Source organism: Schistocerca piceifrons, chromosome 7, assembly GCF_021461385.2.
Source record: "Schistocerca piceifrons isolate TAMUIC-IGC-003096 chromosome 7, iqSchPice1.1, whole genome shotgun sequence".
Taxonomy (NCBI): Eukaryota; Metazoa; Arthropoda; class Insecta; order Orthoptera; family Acrididae; genus Schistocerca; species Schistocerca piceifrons.
Genome location: NC_060144.1, coordinates 212,183,792 through 212,199,786, shown reverse-complemented (window position 1 = coordinate 212,199,786; position 15,995 = coordinate 212,183,792). Strand labels below are relative to the sequence as shown.

At 41.8% G+C, this 15,995-nt stretch overlaps 1 protein-coding gene across 2 annotated transcripts in view; it reads right to left on the bottom strand.

Annotated features, from left to right (window-relative positions):
• Window positions 1-15,995, bottom strand: part of LOC124804835 (multidrug resistance protein homolog 49-like) — a 211,947-nt gene that overhangs the window by 187,044 nt on the left and 8,908 nt on the right. For both annotated transcript variants that reach the window (XM_047265182.1, XM_047265181.1), the window contains 2 exons: window positions 14,673-14,866; window positions 13,769-13,913 (listed from right to left, as the gene is read on the bottom strand). In XM_047265182.1, the coding sequence (XP_047121138.1) occupies window positions 13,769-13,913; window positions 14,673-14,797 (270 nt within the window). In that variant the 5' untranslated portion in view covers window positions 14,798-14,866. The remainder of the gene's footprint in view (window positions 1-13,768; window positions 13,914-14,672; window positions 14,867-15,995) is intronic.

Genomic DNA, 15,995 nt, shown 5'->3' with positions numbered 1-15,995 from the left:
CCAACAACCAATCATCATGGTGATAAAGAAAGCCATATACATAGGTTCCTGCAGACCCCTTTTTGAAAGTCTGAAAATACTGCTTCATCTGAAATACTAATTTTTAAAAAAGGGAACATATTAAAAAAGAAAACATCTTTAGACCCTAAAGAAGACACATCAAGTTCCAGACAGGCACAATTAAAAGACACTTGCATAAAGCTTTCAGTCACAGCCTACATTAGTAAAAGAGAGAGAGGCACACACACATAAACAAGCACACCTCATGTACACATGACCGCAACTCCAGCATCTTGGGCCAGAATGCAATATCACATCAGAAGCAAGCAGCAATCTGGAAGGGTGGGGAAGGGGAAGGGAAAGGGATAGTAGTGTACAGGTGGGGAGAGAGAGGAATACAGAGTCTGGTGCAGTGTGCAGGGACTAGACTGCCAACAGGCACAGCATCAGGAGATTGTGGGACTGGGATGTGGGGGGAAAAGGAGCAAAAAAGGAGAGGAGCAGGGAAAGATGGATGAATGTGTTGGCAGAGGGTTGCAAATTAACAGGGTGGGAGATGAGGATGGGGAGAAGGTGATAGCACAGAGGGGGTGGAGGAGTCAGAAATTGTTGGGTGGAGAATGTGGGGACAGTATTTTACAGTAGGTTGGGGTCGGGATGATTACGGAAGTGGAGGATGTGTTGTAACGATAACTCCCATCTGCACAGTTCAGAATAGCTGGTGGTGGAGGTGAGGTCAGATAGTGAAGTAGCCACTGAAATCAAGTGTGTTATGTTCAGCTGCATGTTGTACTACAGGTTGATCATCTTTGCTCTTGACCACAGTTTGGTAGTGGCCACTCATCCTGGTGGACAGCTGGTTGATAGTCTTACCAATATAAAAAGCTATGCAATGATTGCAGCAGAGCTGGTAAGTGACATGGCTGCTTTTGCAGGTGGCCCAGCTCCTGATGGTGTAGGATAAACCTGTGACAGGACTGGAATAGGAAGAGCTGGGTGGGTGGATTGGACAGGTTTTGCACCTGGGTCTTACACAGTATATGATCCTTGTGGCAAGAGGTTGGGATTGGGAGTGGCACAGGGATAGTCTAGGATGTTGTGGAGGTTAGTAGCCACGGAATACCACTATAATAGGGGTGGGAATTATCTTTGGTATGATATCCCTCATTTCAGAGCATGATGATAGATAGTCAAAGCCCTAATGAAGGATGTGACTCACATGTTTCAGTATGAGCTGGTACTGGTGATGAAGGGGCACTCCTTTGAGGCTGGCTCTTCCTGATGGTGGGAGGATTGGGGGTATCACGGGAAATGGCATGAGAGATCTATCTGTTTGTGGATTAGGTCTGGGAGATAGTGCCTGTGTGTGAAGTCCTTGGTGAGAGCCTCAGCATACTGGGCAAGGGAGTTTTTGTCACAGCAGATACACTGTCCCCAGGTAGCCAGGCTATTAGGGATGGATTTCTTGGTATGAAAGGGATGACAGCTGTCAAAATGCTGGTACTGTTGGTGGTTGGTGGGCTTAATGTGAACAGAGGTGTGGATGGAGTCATCAGAGAGGAGGAGGTCAACATCAAGGAAGGTGGCATGCTGGGTAGATTAGGACAACATCTACATCTACATCTACATCCATACTCCGCAAGCCACCTGACGGTGTGTGGCGGAGTGTACCTTGAGTACCTCTATCGGTTCTCTCTTCTATTCCAGTATCGTATTATTCGTGGAAAGAAGGATTGTTGGTATGCTTCTGTGTGGCCTCTAATCTCTCTGATTTTATCCTCATGGTCTCTTCGCGAGATATACATAGGAGGGAGCAATATACTGCTTCACTCTTCGGTGAAGGAATGTTCTCGAAACTTTAACAAAAGCCTGTACCAAGCTACAGAGCGTCTCTCCTGCAGAGTCTTCCACTGGAGTTTATCTATCATCTCCGTAACACTTTCGTGATTACTAAATGATCCTGTAATGAAGCGCACTGCTCTCCATTGGATCTTCTCTATCTCTTCTGGTACGGATCCCATACTACTGAGCAGTATTCAAGCAGTGGGCGAACAAGCGTACTGTAACCTACTTCCTTTGTTTTCGGATTGCATTTCCTTAGGATTCTTCCAATGAATCTCAGTCTGGCATCTGCTTTACCGACGATCAACTTCATATCATCATTCCATTTTAAATCACTCCTAATGCGTACTCCAAGATAATTTATGGAATTAACTGCTTCCAGTTGCTGACCTGCTATTTTGTAGCTAAATGATAAGGGATCTATCTTTCTATGAATTCGGAGCACATTACACTTGTCAACATTGAGATTCAATTGCCATTCCCTGCACCATGCGTCAATTTGCTGCAGATCCTCCATATGCTCTTACTTTGTTCATTAAATGACTGTGGGGAAGTGTATCAAACACCTTGCAGAAGTCAAGAAACACGGCATCTAGCTGTGAACCCGTGTCTATGGCCCTCTGAGTCTCGTGGACGAATAGCGTGATCTGGGTTTCACACGACCGTCTTTTACGAAACCCTTGCTTATTCCTACAGAGTAGATTTCTAGTATCCAGAAAAGTCATTATACTCGAACATAATATGTGTTCCAAAATTCTACAACTGATCGATGTTAGATACATAGGTCTATAGTTCTGCACATCTGTTCGACGTCCCTTCTTGAAAATGGGGATGACCTGTGCCCTTTTCCAATCCTTTGGAACGCTATGCTCTTCTAGAGACCTACGGTACACCGCTGCAAGAAGGAGGGCAAGTTCCTTCACGTACTCTGTGTAAAATCGAACTGGTATCCAATCAGGTCCAGCGGTCTTTCCTCTTTCGAGCGATTTTAATTGTTTCTCTATCACTCTGTCATCCATTTCAATATCCACCATTTTGTCATCTGTGCAACAATCTAGAGAAGAATCTACAGTGCAGTCTTCCTCTGTGAAACAGCTTTGGAAAAGGACATTTAGTATTTCGACCTTTAGTCTGTCATCATCTTTTTCAGTACTATTTTGGTCACAAAGTGTCTGGACATTTTGTTTTGATCCACCTACCACTTTGAGATAAGACCAAAATTTCTTAGGATTTTCTGCCAAGTCAGTACATAGAACTTTACATTTGAATTCATTGAACGACTCTTGCATAGCCCTCCTCACACTACATTTCACTTTGCATAATTTTTGTTTGTCTGCAAGGCTTTGGCTACGTTTATGTTTGCTGTAAAGCTCCCTTTGCTTCCACAGCAGTTTTCTAACTTGGTTGTTGTACCACGGTGGCTCTTTTCCATCTCTTACGATCTTGCTTGGCACATACTCATCTAACGCATATTGTACGATAGTTTTGAACTTTGTCCACTGATCCTCAACACTATCTGTACTTGAGACAAAACTTTTGTGTTGAGCTGTCAGGTACTCTGTAATCTGCTTTTTCTCACTTTTGCTAAACAGAAAAATCTTCCTACCTTTTTTAATATTGCTATTTACGGCTGAAATCATCGATGCAGTAACCGCTTTATGATCGCTGATTCCCTGTTCTGCGTCAACTGTTTCAAATAGTTCGGGTCTGTTTGTCACCAGAAGGTCTAATATATTATCGCCATGAGTCGGTTCTCTGTTTACCTGCTCAAGGTAGTTTTCAGATAAAGCACTTAAAAAAATTTCACTGGATTCTATGTCCCTACAACCTGTTATGAACGTTTGAGTCTCCCAGTCTATATCCGGCAAATTAAAATCTCCACCCAGAACTATAACATGGTGGGGAAATCTACTCGAAATATTTTCCAAATTATCCTTCATGTGCTCAGCCACAACAGCTGCTGAGCCAGGGGGCCTATAGAGACATCCAATTACCATGTCTGAGCCTGCTTTAACCGTGACCTTCACCCAAATTATTTCACATTTCGGATCTCCGTCAATTTCCTTCGATACTATTGCGCTTCTTATCGCTATAAACACGCCTCCCCCTTCACTGTCCAGCCTGTCTCTACGGTATACATTCCAATCTGAGTTTTGGATTTCATTACAGTTTACGTCTGGTTTCAGCCAACTTTCTGTCCCTAGTACTATATGGGCATTGTGACCGTTTATTAAGCATATGGGAGAGAAGGCATTGAGGTTGTGAAGGAATAAAGATAGGGTGTCTTGGCCCTGAGTCCAGATCATGAAGATTTCATCAGTGATCCTGAACCAGACTGGAGGTTTGGTGTTTTGGGAGACTAGGAAGGTCACTTCTAGATGACCCATAAAAAGGTTCACACAGGAGGATGCCATGAGGGTGCCCATGACTGTGCTGCATATTTGTTTACATATCTTCCCTTCAAATGAGAAGTAGATGTGGGTTAGGATACAGTTAGTAAGCTGTCTGAGGAATGAGAGAGTGGGTCTGGAGTCTGAAGGACACTGGAAAAGGTAGTGTTCAATGGCAGTAAGACCATGGGCATGATGGATGTTGGTGTATAGGGAGGTTATGTCAACAGTGACGAGTAGGGATCCAGGAGGTAAAGGGGTAGGGATGGTGGAGAGTCAGCGAAGGAAGTGTTTGGTATCTTTGACATGGGAGACTACATTATGGGCAAGTGGTTGGAGGTATTGGTCAATGAGGGCTGAAATTCTTTCAGTGTGGGAACAATAACCAGCCACAATGGGGTATCCAGGATTGTTGGGTTTCTGAATTTTGGGGAGCACGTAGAAGGAGGCGAGTGGGGTGTCATATGAGTGAGGAGGGACAATGGTTCAGGGGGGATGTTTTGGAAAGGGCCTAAGGCGTTTTATATTGGTATGACTACCAACCAGCTGTCCACCAGGATGAACACCTACTGCCAAACTGTGGCCAAGAGCAAAGCAGACCATCCTGTGGCACAACATGCAGCTGAACATGACACTTGATTTCAGTGGCTGCTTCATGACCCAAGCCACTGGATCCTTACCTCCACCACCAGCTATTCTGAACTGTGCATGTGGGAGTTATCCTTACAACAGATTCTCCACTTCTGTAATTATCCCAGCCTCATCCTACAATAACATTCTGTCCCTACACCCTACAACCAACAGTTTCCACCCCCTCCACCCCTTCTGTGCTATCATCTCCTCCATAACCTCACCTCCCACCCTGCATATTTGCAGCCCTCTGCCGACACGTCCATCTATCTTCCCCATTCCTCTCCTCTTTTGCTCCTCTTTTCCCTACCTCCCAGCCCCACAACCTCCTGATGCTGCGCCTGTTGGCAGTCTAGTCCCTGCACACTGCACCAGACAGTGTTCATCTCTCTCCCCACCTGTATACTACTATCTCTTTCCCTTCCTCACCCCCTCCAGATTGCTGCTTGCATCCCACGTGATGTTGCATTCCAGCCCATGTGTGTGTTTGTGCGTGTGTGTGTGTGTGTGTGTGTGTGTGTGTGTGTCTCTGTTACTGATGAAGGCTGCGACCGAAAGCTTTATGTGTGTCTTTTAAGTGTGCCTGTCTGCAACTTGACATGTCTCTTTTACAGTAAGTAGCAATCTATCTTTTCCTACATTGTTGATATTCCTACCTGGAGTTTCCTTTGTTTGAAAACATCTTCAAACGTAACTATGATTTACTAATGTAATCATACACTGCCTTTACCCCTTGTCATATATCATACATACAAATAAGGTACTATACAATGATTTCCTGGACCAAATAAATGAATAGTACTTTGCCAGCATTCCTGTTTCCTTATTCATTATTAGACTTACTCCTGCATTACTGCTATTTATATAAAGCATAACAAAGGATGGTTACGAAGAATGAAAATGACATGTTTTCAAACATTTTCTGTCACTATTTCTCCTCAGCTGTCAGCTAGTGAAACTAGTAAATATAAAAATCTTCATGAGCTAATACCTTACTCCCACTGAAAGTAGACAAATAAGCATTATTCATTCCTTGAAATGTTTCTCCCCTGCAGGAAATGATTGGCTAAAAATTAATACCTTCAAAATATGGATCTCCTCTAAGATAACAGAAAAAGTGACTTACAGTAAAATCATAAATTTTCTGAATAGAACTATTTAATTTTTGCATGTTAAAATGTTTTCTTAAAATAGAAAACCATCAGTGTATAAGTTCCTAAGTTGCCTGAATATACAGGGTGAGTCACCTAACGTTACCGCTGGATATATTTCATAAACCACACCAAATACTGACGAACCGATTCCACAGACCGAACGTGAGGAGAGGGGCTAGTGTAATTGTTTAATACAAACCATACAAAAATGCACGGAAGTATGTTTTTTAACACAAACCTACATTTTTTTTAAATGGAACCACGTTAGTTTTGTTAGCACATCTGAACATATAAACAAGTATGTAATCAGTGCCGTTTGTTGCATTGTAAAATGTTAATTACATCCGGAGATATTGTAATCTAAAGTTGACGCTTGAAACCTCCGACGTTCAGTTGCGTGTTGTAACAAACACGGGCCACGGTCTGCGAGCAGCACCTGCAGGGACATGTTTATGATGACGACCGTGTTTACGAATGTGGCTGTAGTGCACTGTTGTGGTTTGGTCTAGCTGTCGCAGTGTCCGCATGTAGCGCTTGTTGCTATTGTTATTCTGCATTTGTCTCCGCACGCAAACCAACTGTAGTACACCGTGTTACCAGACGTCTGTGATAGTGTAGTGTTGTAGGAACTGTGACCACGGTGTATTCGAACTCTGAAAAGGCGGAGATGATACTCATCCATGGCGAGTGTCGAAGAAATGCAGCTGAAGCCTGCAGGGTGTATGCAGAACGGTACCCGGACAGAGAGCATCCAATGTGCCGCACATTGCAAAACATCTACCGCCAACTGTATGCAACAGGTATGGTCGTAGCATGCAAACGGGTCCATAACAGGCCCGTCACATTAGAAGCGGGTGCAGTTGGTGTGTTAGCTGCTGTTGCCATGAACTCACACATGAGTACACGGGACATTGCGAGAGCCGGGTGGACTGAGTCAAAGTAGTGTCATACGCATACTGCATCGTCACCGCTTTCACCTGTTTCATGTGTCACTACATCAGCAATTACATGGTGATGACTTTAATCATCGAATGCAGTTCTGTCAATGGGAATTAACAGAGAATGCATTGCAGTTCTACCTGTTTACCGATGAAGCGGGTTTCACAAACCACGGGGCAGTGAATCTACGGAACATGCATTACTGGTCCGTGGACAATCCTCGCTGGCTCAGACAGGTAGAGCGACAGCGACCGTGGACTGTAAATGTATGGTGCGGAATCATTGGCGACCACCTCATTGGTCCTCACTTCATTGCAGGGGCCCAAACAGCTGCAACATACATCGCGTTTATACAGAATGATCTGCCAATGTTGCTCGAAAATGTCCCACTGGAAACGCGTCGACGTATGTGGTATCAGCATGATGGTGCACCTGCACATTCCGCAGTTAACACTAGGCTGACCCTTGACAGGATGTTCGACGGGCGTTTCATAGGACATGGAGGATGCATAAATTGGCCAGCCCGTTCTCCTGATCTTACACCTCTGGACTTCTTTCTGTGGGGTATGTTAAAGGAGAATGTGTACCGTGATGTGCCTACAACCCCAGAGGATATGAAACAACGTATTGTGGCAGCCTGCGGCGACATTACACCAGATGTACTGCGGCGTGTACGACATTCATTATGCCAGAGATTGCAATTGTGTGCAGCAAATGATGGCCACCACATTGAACATCTATTAGCCTGACATGTCAGGACACACTCTATTCCACTCCGTAATTGAAAACAGAAACCACGTATGTATGTGTACCTCACCCCTCATGGTAATGTACATGTGCGTCAGTGAAAAAGACCAATAAAAAGGTGTTAGCATGTCGACGTAATGTGCTGTTTCAGTCTCTTCTGTACCTAAGGTCCATCACTGTTCCCTTTGGATCCCTACATGATTCGGTGCTCTCCGATACACACGATCGAACAGCGGAGGCGTGGTACTCAAGCGTCAACTTTGGGTGACAATATCTCCGGATGTAATTAACATTTTACAATGCAACAAACGGCACTGATTACATATTTGTTTATATGTTCAGATGTGCTAACAAAACTAACGGGGTTCCATTTAAAAAAATGTAGGTTTGTGTTAAAAAACATACTTCCGTGCATTTTTTTATGGTTCGTATTAACCAATTACACTAGCCCCTCTCCTCACATTCAGTCTGTGGAATCAATTCATCAGTATTTGATGTGGTTTACGAAATATATCCAGCGGTAATGTTAGGTGACTCACCCTGTATAGGTGGTGTACAGAAAACAAGAAACATGTAACAGGCATGAGCAAGCTTTCAACTGTGTCAGCATTACAGTGTTAGATACAGCATGAATACTGAAACTGTAGGTACTGTCTCTTCTCATGAACAATGGACCTTGCCATGGTGTGTCTCAACTATACAGACATGTATCATAACAACAATTACTGGTTTATCTGTGGAATGGACAGCTTAATGTGGTTCCTGAAGAAGGGCAGGTAATTTTTCAGCAGTGACAGAGGAAACAGTCTGAATGCTTCGTCAGTCTGGTCTTGGAAGACTGTCTACCATAACCTCACTGTGTAACAATATAATGAAAAGTATAAATGCTACGCACCATATAGAGGAGATGCTGAGACGCAGAAAGACACAACAAGAAGACTGTCAGAATCTTAGCTTTTGGCCAACAAGGCTTACACAGACACTCACGCAAATGCAACTCACACACACATATGACCACAGCCTCTGGCAGCTGGAGCCAGACTATGTGAGGGTCCCCCCTCCCACTATTTGATATGTTCATACTGCAGCATGGCTGAAAGCAGTGGGTAACTGCAGCTAATTGTTTTCCACAAACAAGCAGCTCTTCTGTATTCTTTAATGATGATGGCATTCTCAAGGGAAAAATATTGCAGATGCAAACAAGTACAACATTCAATTATCCTGGACATGACTATTCAGGAGTACATTGTTACCCAGAGAAGAAAAAAGTGTTCTGAAGCTCTGAATGTTGAATGTTAGATCCCTTAACAGCATATCCAGATTATAGAATCTGAAAAGAGAAACTGATTGACTGAAGTTAAATATAGTGGGAATTAGTATGAAGAACAAGCTTTCTGGCCAATTGAGCACAGGATAATCAACATAAAATCAAGTAGAAGTAATGCACAAGTAGGTCTGATAACGAACAAGAAAATGTAGATGTCAGTGAACCACTATGAACAACATAATCGTAGTCAATGTGTAACAATAATGGAAATTCCTAGAAGGAACAATACGTAACATAAGGAAAAGCCAACCATTCACATACAGAGGACTGATGTGTGGAGCACACAAACATGTAACAGTAAACAGTATTCACACTATATTTTGAGCTCTTGCACTTTTTCTAGTGAAAGACACCTAAATGCCTACATCCGTGGCCATGGCAAGGTTGGTTATTAATTTTTATATATGCTGCACCACCACACTTCAGTTTTGCTAACTCAATTGTCAGAAAGACCACAGATATAACTAGGCCACTAAAATACAGCAAATCTTAGGCTGTGGTAGAATCTCAGTCAAAGTGCACAAATTTTGTGCTGATTTGGTAGTGCTACCCTTTCTTACCATTGTAACCAATCAATAAGTTAATATGTACTTCTTGAAAGACTGAAGTATGCAGTACTAACACAATCTATAAATCTAGAGATAAAAAAAGTTACCTCTAATTAGAAACACATCCACCTACTTCCCATGTTCTCAAAAATTTTGAGAAGTTAGCTTACAACAGAATACTGAACCCTCTTTCCAAAAATAGCCTTTTTAATGTCAGCTCAGTTTGGAAAGTGGAGATAAACAGGAAAAAACGGGTGGGCATGCTGGCAGAGGGCGGCACACAGAGAGAGTGGGAGAGGGGAATAGATAGGAGCTGATAGGGCAGAAGTGGTGGAAACTATTGAGTGAAGGGTATGTTACTGAAAGTTGAAGCTCAGATAATTTCGGGGATAGAGAAAAAATTGTAAAGATAACTCCCATCTGCGCAGTTCAGAAAAGTTGGTGGTAGAGGAGAGGATCCAGATGGGCCGAGAGATGAAGCAGCTATTGAAATCAGGTGTGTTATGTTAATCTGTATGTTGTGTCACAAGGTGGTCTACTTTGTTCTTGGCCACAGTTTGGTGGTGGTGTTCATTGTGGTGGACAGCCGACTGATAGTCATACCAGAATAAAGAACTGTGCAATATTTGCAGCATAGCTGGTGTATGACATGGCTGCTTTCATGGGTGGTCTGACCTCTGACAGGGTAGAATAAACCCATGACAGGACTACAATAAGAAGTGCTGGTGAGTGAATTGAACAGGTCTGCACCTGGATCTTCCATAGGGATATGATCTCTGTGTCAAACAGCCAAATCCATTCTTATGCCCCTCCCAGTCCCAGCCCCTTGCTACAGGGATCATTTGTGCACCAGCCTCTGCCAACACACACACTAGTATTTTATCTTCTCTGATCCTCTCCTTTTCCACTCTCCTTTCACTTTCACTGTGGCTGCCCTCCCCCCCTCCCTCGCCCCCTCTCTCTCCCGTGGCCTTCCTGCCTCACAGCCTCCAAACATTGCACCTGTTGGCAGCCTAGTGCCTGCCCACTCTGCCAGACAATGCTCTTCTCTCACCCCACCCACACACTGCTATCCGTTCCCCTTCCATGCCCCCTTCAGATTGTTGCTTGCATTCTACCCATGACAGTTGCATTCTGGTCTGAGATGCCAAAAATGGCAGTCATGTGAGTCATGTGTACATGAGGTGTGCTTAATTGTATGGATAAATGTGTGTGTTTCTCTTTCTTTTTGTTTTTCTAATAAAGGCTGTGGCTGAAAGCTAATATGTAAGTGTCTTTTACTGTTGCCTGTCTACAACTTGATGTATCATCTTTAAGGTAACTAGTAGTATATCTTTTCCTTATACTGTTGATATTCCAACATGGAGTTTCCATCGTTTGATTGTACAATGTCAAGAAGAAATGATGAGTGCTTGTTCACGACACCTAGCAAAATTTAGCTTGGAATCTGTGATTATAATTAAAAGTCACATGTCAGGAGAAATTTGATATATGTAGCCACGAAATAAAAGACAAAAATTATTTCCTTCTAAAATGTTTATATTTATAGACATATTCAGGTTCCTAATAATCTAGGGACACTACTGGAGTTCTGCAAAAATCTAAAATTACATAAAAGCAGTCATTAGCTGTTCTTTCTATAAATTTTGTGACCAACTGAAATGGAGAGTTATAACTGCTCTTTAATAATTAACTGATAGTGTAAACAGTCTTCACTACACCTGAGTCCCTCTCAACTTGGGGCCTGAATTGACTGTCCTCCTTTCTTGCCTTCCCTAACCTGTACCTCCTTCCTTTCTGAGGAAGGAATTAACAGTTCCAAGAACTTTTATATTTTTTGTACTTTTATGTGTCTATTGTCAGTATTTAGTATTTCATCTCTTGAAGGTAAGTACTGACCAGCCATTTCTGTCTCCCTGTAATTTTATAGTACTATGACGTGAATACTCATTTTGATGAAATTAAGCACTCAGTCAGGATTTGTTCTGGAAATTTTCAGCCATCATTAATCGTTGTTCTTATCCAACTAGCTCCTAGAATGAATTTTCAGTCTGCAGTGAAGTAAGTTGGTTTGAAGCTTCCTAGCAGATTAAAACTGAGTGCCCGAACAGGACTCAAACCTGGGACCTCTGTCTTTCACAGACAAGTGCTCTACTCACTGAATTATCCAGACATGATCTACAACCCATTTCACACCTTTATTTCTACCAGTACCTCTTCTCCCACAAGATCTGCAGGAAAACATCCATGAAGTTTGGAAGATAAGAGAATAGGCACTGCCAGAAATAAAGCTGCATGGGCAAGTTGTCAAGCGTTCTTGAATAGCTCAGTCAGAAAAGCACTTGTCCACAAAAGGCCAATATTCCAGGTTCAAGTCACATCTGACACACAGTTTTAATCTGTCAGAAAGTTTTACTTTTAAAACAGCTATGATTTTTATGTCAGCACTTCATTTACACTGATGGTATGAATTTCATATATAGCAGACCTTATGAGCTACACCTATAGAATCTATAATTTACAACAAGAGGACACTTCTTTCATAAATGTGAACAGATAACTTCTTCCTTCAAAAGTGTTGTTAAAATTATATACAGGGCAAATCATATGATGGAAAATCTGGGATGAAATAACAACAATATGAGAATGATAGATTGCTACTCACCACATTGAGGAGGAGTTATAAGGCACATGGAAAAATGGCCGCTAGATATTATTAGCCACTAGAATAAGTATTTCATCAGACATAGACAAAACAAAAAACAAACACAGTCAGACATGCATTACTCCCACATGTATGGCAACTGTCATCTTTGGGCACTAAGGCCTGACTATGATTGCATCTAAAGTAAGCAGTGATCTTTCCTGAGGTGATTAGTATGGGTACAGAAGAGGTATGGTAAGGGGAAGAGACATCAGGATGGGGGTGGGGGAAGGTGCTAGTGCTGCTTGTGTGAGCCTGCAGGGATGCGGTGTGTTCAGGATGGTAGGATGATAGTTGTAGCTTTGGATGGCTGTGGTGGGAGGGGGGAGGGGATATGGAGGGAGGAGAGAAGTAGAGAAGACAAAAGGACTATACAGGTGTACTAAAAGGATATAAAGCATGTGTAGGGCTCAAGTGGAAGTGAAGAAGGAGATAGACAGGAAGAGGGCATGGGCTATTGAAAGTTGGTGCCAGCAAGATTACAGATTGAAGGATATGCTACAGGGAAAGTTCCCACTTGCACAATTCAGAAAAGCTGGTGTTGCTGGAAAGAACCCAAATGGAACAGGCTGTGGAGCAGTCTTTAAAGAATTGAATGGCATGTGGAGCAGCTTGGTGGCCCAACTGTCTCTTGGCCACAGTTTAGTACGGTCATTCATTTGGGCAGATAGCTCGTTAGTGATCATGGCCAAGTAGAATGCAGCACAGTGGCTGCACCTTAGTTGATGGATCAAATGGATGCTTTCACAGGTAGCCCTTTCTTTGATGGATAGAAGATGACTGACATAGCTTGCATAGGTGGTAGTGAGAGCATGTTCGCACCTAGGTCTATTGCAGGGATATCAACCATGGGCCAAGGAGTTTGGAGCAGGAGCATATTAGGGATGGACAAAGGTACTGCATAGATTAGTTGAGAGATGGAATACCACTGTGGGAGGATTGGAGAGGATAGTCGGAAAGATATTTCTCATTTCAAGGCAAGATGTGAGGTAGTCAGATCCTTTGCAGAAAATGTGATTCAGTTGCTTAAGACCTAGGTAGTAATGAGTCATGCATGGGGCTCTCCACTGGAGCTGGACAATGGGTTTGTGGGGAATGGTAGGCGATTGGTGAGTCAAGTGATGGGTGATCTATTTCTGGACAACGTGGGGAGGATAATTTCAGTCCACAATGACCTTGGTGAGACCCTTGGCATATTTGGTGATGGACTGTTTGTCATTGAAGATGCAATGACCATGGGTGGCTAGGCTGTATGGAGGGGACTTCTTGGTGAGGAGTGGGAAGCACTTCACAAATGTTTGTTTTACAACTAATACAAGGGTAAACATTGCATGAAGGTTAAAGCATAGAGGCCACACCTCATCCATTTGTGTAGACAATAATCGACTGAACAACTTAGATTAATCACAATTAACTTATGAAAATCATCAACAAGACACAGACTTTAAGTTGTATGTGCAACCAAGTAAGATTATCCAAGAACTTACTTGTTTCTGTGCAGCATTGTTGAGACATATAATGCACAGTGTACACGCAATGAACTGTGCTGCTGTTGTTGAAGTCAGCCCAATGCCAAAGGCTCTTGCATCTTCTAGTATTGCATCTTTTGTGTCTTCCTCAGTACCATTAATGCTGAAACATTCATTGCATATTTTATGGTATCAAAAGGAAGATTCACTTCAGAAAACTATAAACCTTCAGGATGAAAAGTTGATAGTACTTCTGACAACACATTTGAAAGAAGAAGAAAACAATAACAAGCTTTTGGAACTGTTAGTTCTCTCCTTAGGGAAGGAAGAGAGAGAGTTTGTGATTGGTTGGAGAAGAGGTATAAGTCACTCAGACCTTGAGCTCAGTGACAACCTGTAGTGAGGACATGGGAGGTAAATGCGAAAATCTGTAATAAATCCCGTACTAACACAGAAAACTGTGTGTGTTTGCTCTGATATTCCTTCTGCTAATTGTTTCAGTACTGCATGAACTGCAATTAATGATGACCTCTCCTGTTTACATTTTAATACATTATACAAGCTTTTTATTTAATATACTAGAGAATTTGACATTTTCAGTTGTTCAGGAGCCAACATGCATTTCCCTCATTCTCATAACAGATGGAGTCTGAATGACCTGCCCCCTCTTTCTAAGTTTCCTGAATCTGTACCTCTTTCCTCCACAAGGAAGAAATGAATAGTTCTGAAAGCTAGTAGGAGTTACCTCACTTTTAAATATGTATATTGACACTTCTGGAATTTCTCATCCTGAAAGTAATAAGATTTCTCTTGGATATCAAAATCAGAGTAATGTACTCAACATTGATCAGTGTCAGACACTTGCAAGAATGTTTTGTTGTGTCTATGGAATATGATTAAATAATTATTGTTTTAAACTTACATTAATCTTCCACCACCAAACCAGCTGAGCATGACTGCTTGGGTTATAGTGGTATTTGACATTACACGGTCTACTAGCAAAGAAGTGTATTCACCATAAAGTACAATAAAAGCTGGTGATCCCATAGCTGCAATGATTCCAAATGTGATACCAAGGAACACAAGGAACTTCTCTGCACATGTTGCATATCGAAACTGAAAAAATAAATAAATAAACAAACACTACTCTTGAGGATATGCTCCTCTATTATTATTGCTAAAATGTTTTATTGCAGACTGTGCAGACTTACAAAGTCATATTAAGAAACAATTGGAACACAGAAAATATATTTCAGGTAGACAGATTGCTAAAATCATAGTGTGTCTTACTCTTTTGTCCTGTGTGCTTTCCACTACCCTACTATCAGAGGAATTTATGGCAAGTGAATGATAGATACTGGTAGCTGTTTAAGAGGAATATACTGTGTACCAATTATTTTTCCTTGAAGACTTGTCACAGTATAAGAAAGAGACATTTTTACAATACATTACCATTTTTCATACAGCTTTACAATGAATACTGCTTCTTGACATGTATTACACAGGAGCTTTCTATCCCTTAATCTAGAGGATCTGATAATTTGTAATATCTCCTGAGATATGTATTTAATTTTATTTTGAATCTTCTTTCTTTTATGTTAGATAGGAGCTTATTGAATGCCTTTACACCAGAATATTCTATACAGCTCCAGTCTGAACACTCGACAAGGATGAAATATCTACATGAAAATTATTCTTGTCTTGTTTGTGATTGTGCAAATCACAGAACAGTTGAACTGATCTTTATTAACAGCTACAAAAGTCGTTAAGTGGTAAATGTACTTGAAGGTGTAAGAATTCCAAGTCCTCCAAAAAGACATCTGCAAAACATGTCATTATCTGTTTTAAACAAAATTACAACTGCTCACTTCTGTTTAACAAATACTTCATTTGCAAATACTAAAAGGTTATATGAGTAAATAAGTAACTAATTCAGAGATACTGCATCAAACTGGAGAGAAAAGAGCTTTATAACAAAATCTGACTGAAAGAAGGGATAAGTAGATAGGTAACCTAATGCGTTAAGGAAGAATGGTTAATCTGATAATGGAAAGAAGTGTAGGACGCAGAGGGTAAAAAATCTAGGGAGGTAACAGGAATCAGGTTGAAGTAGATGTATGCTCCAGTAGTTATAGAGAGATGAAGAGACTTGTACAGGATAAACTAGCATGGGGAGCTGTATCAAACCAGTCTTTGAATTGAAGACCACTGGAAAAAGAAGGAGAAGAAGAAGAATGATAACAAC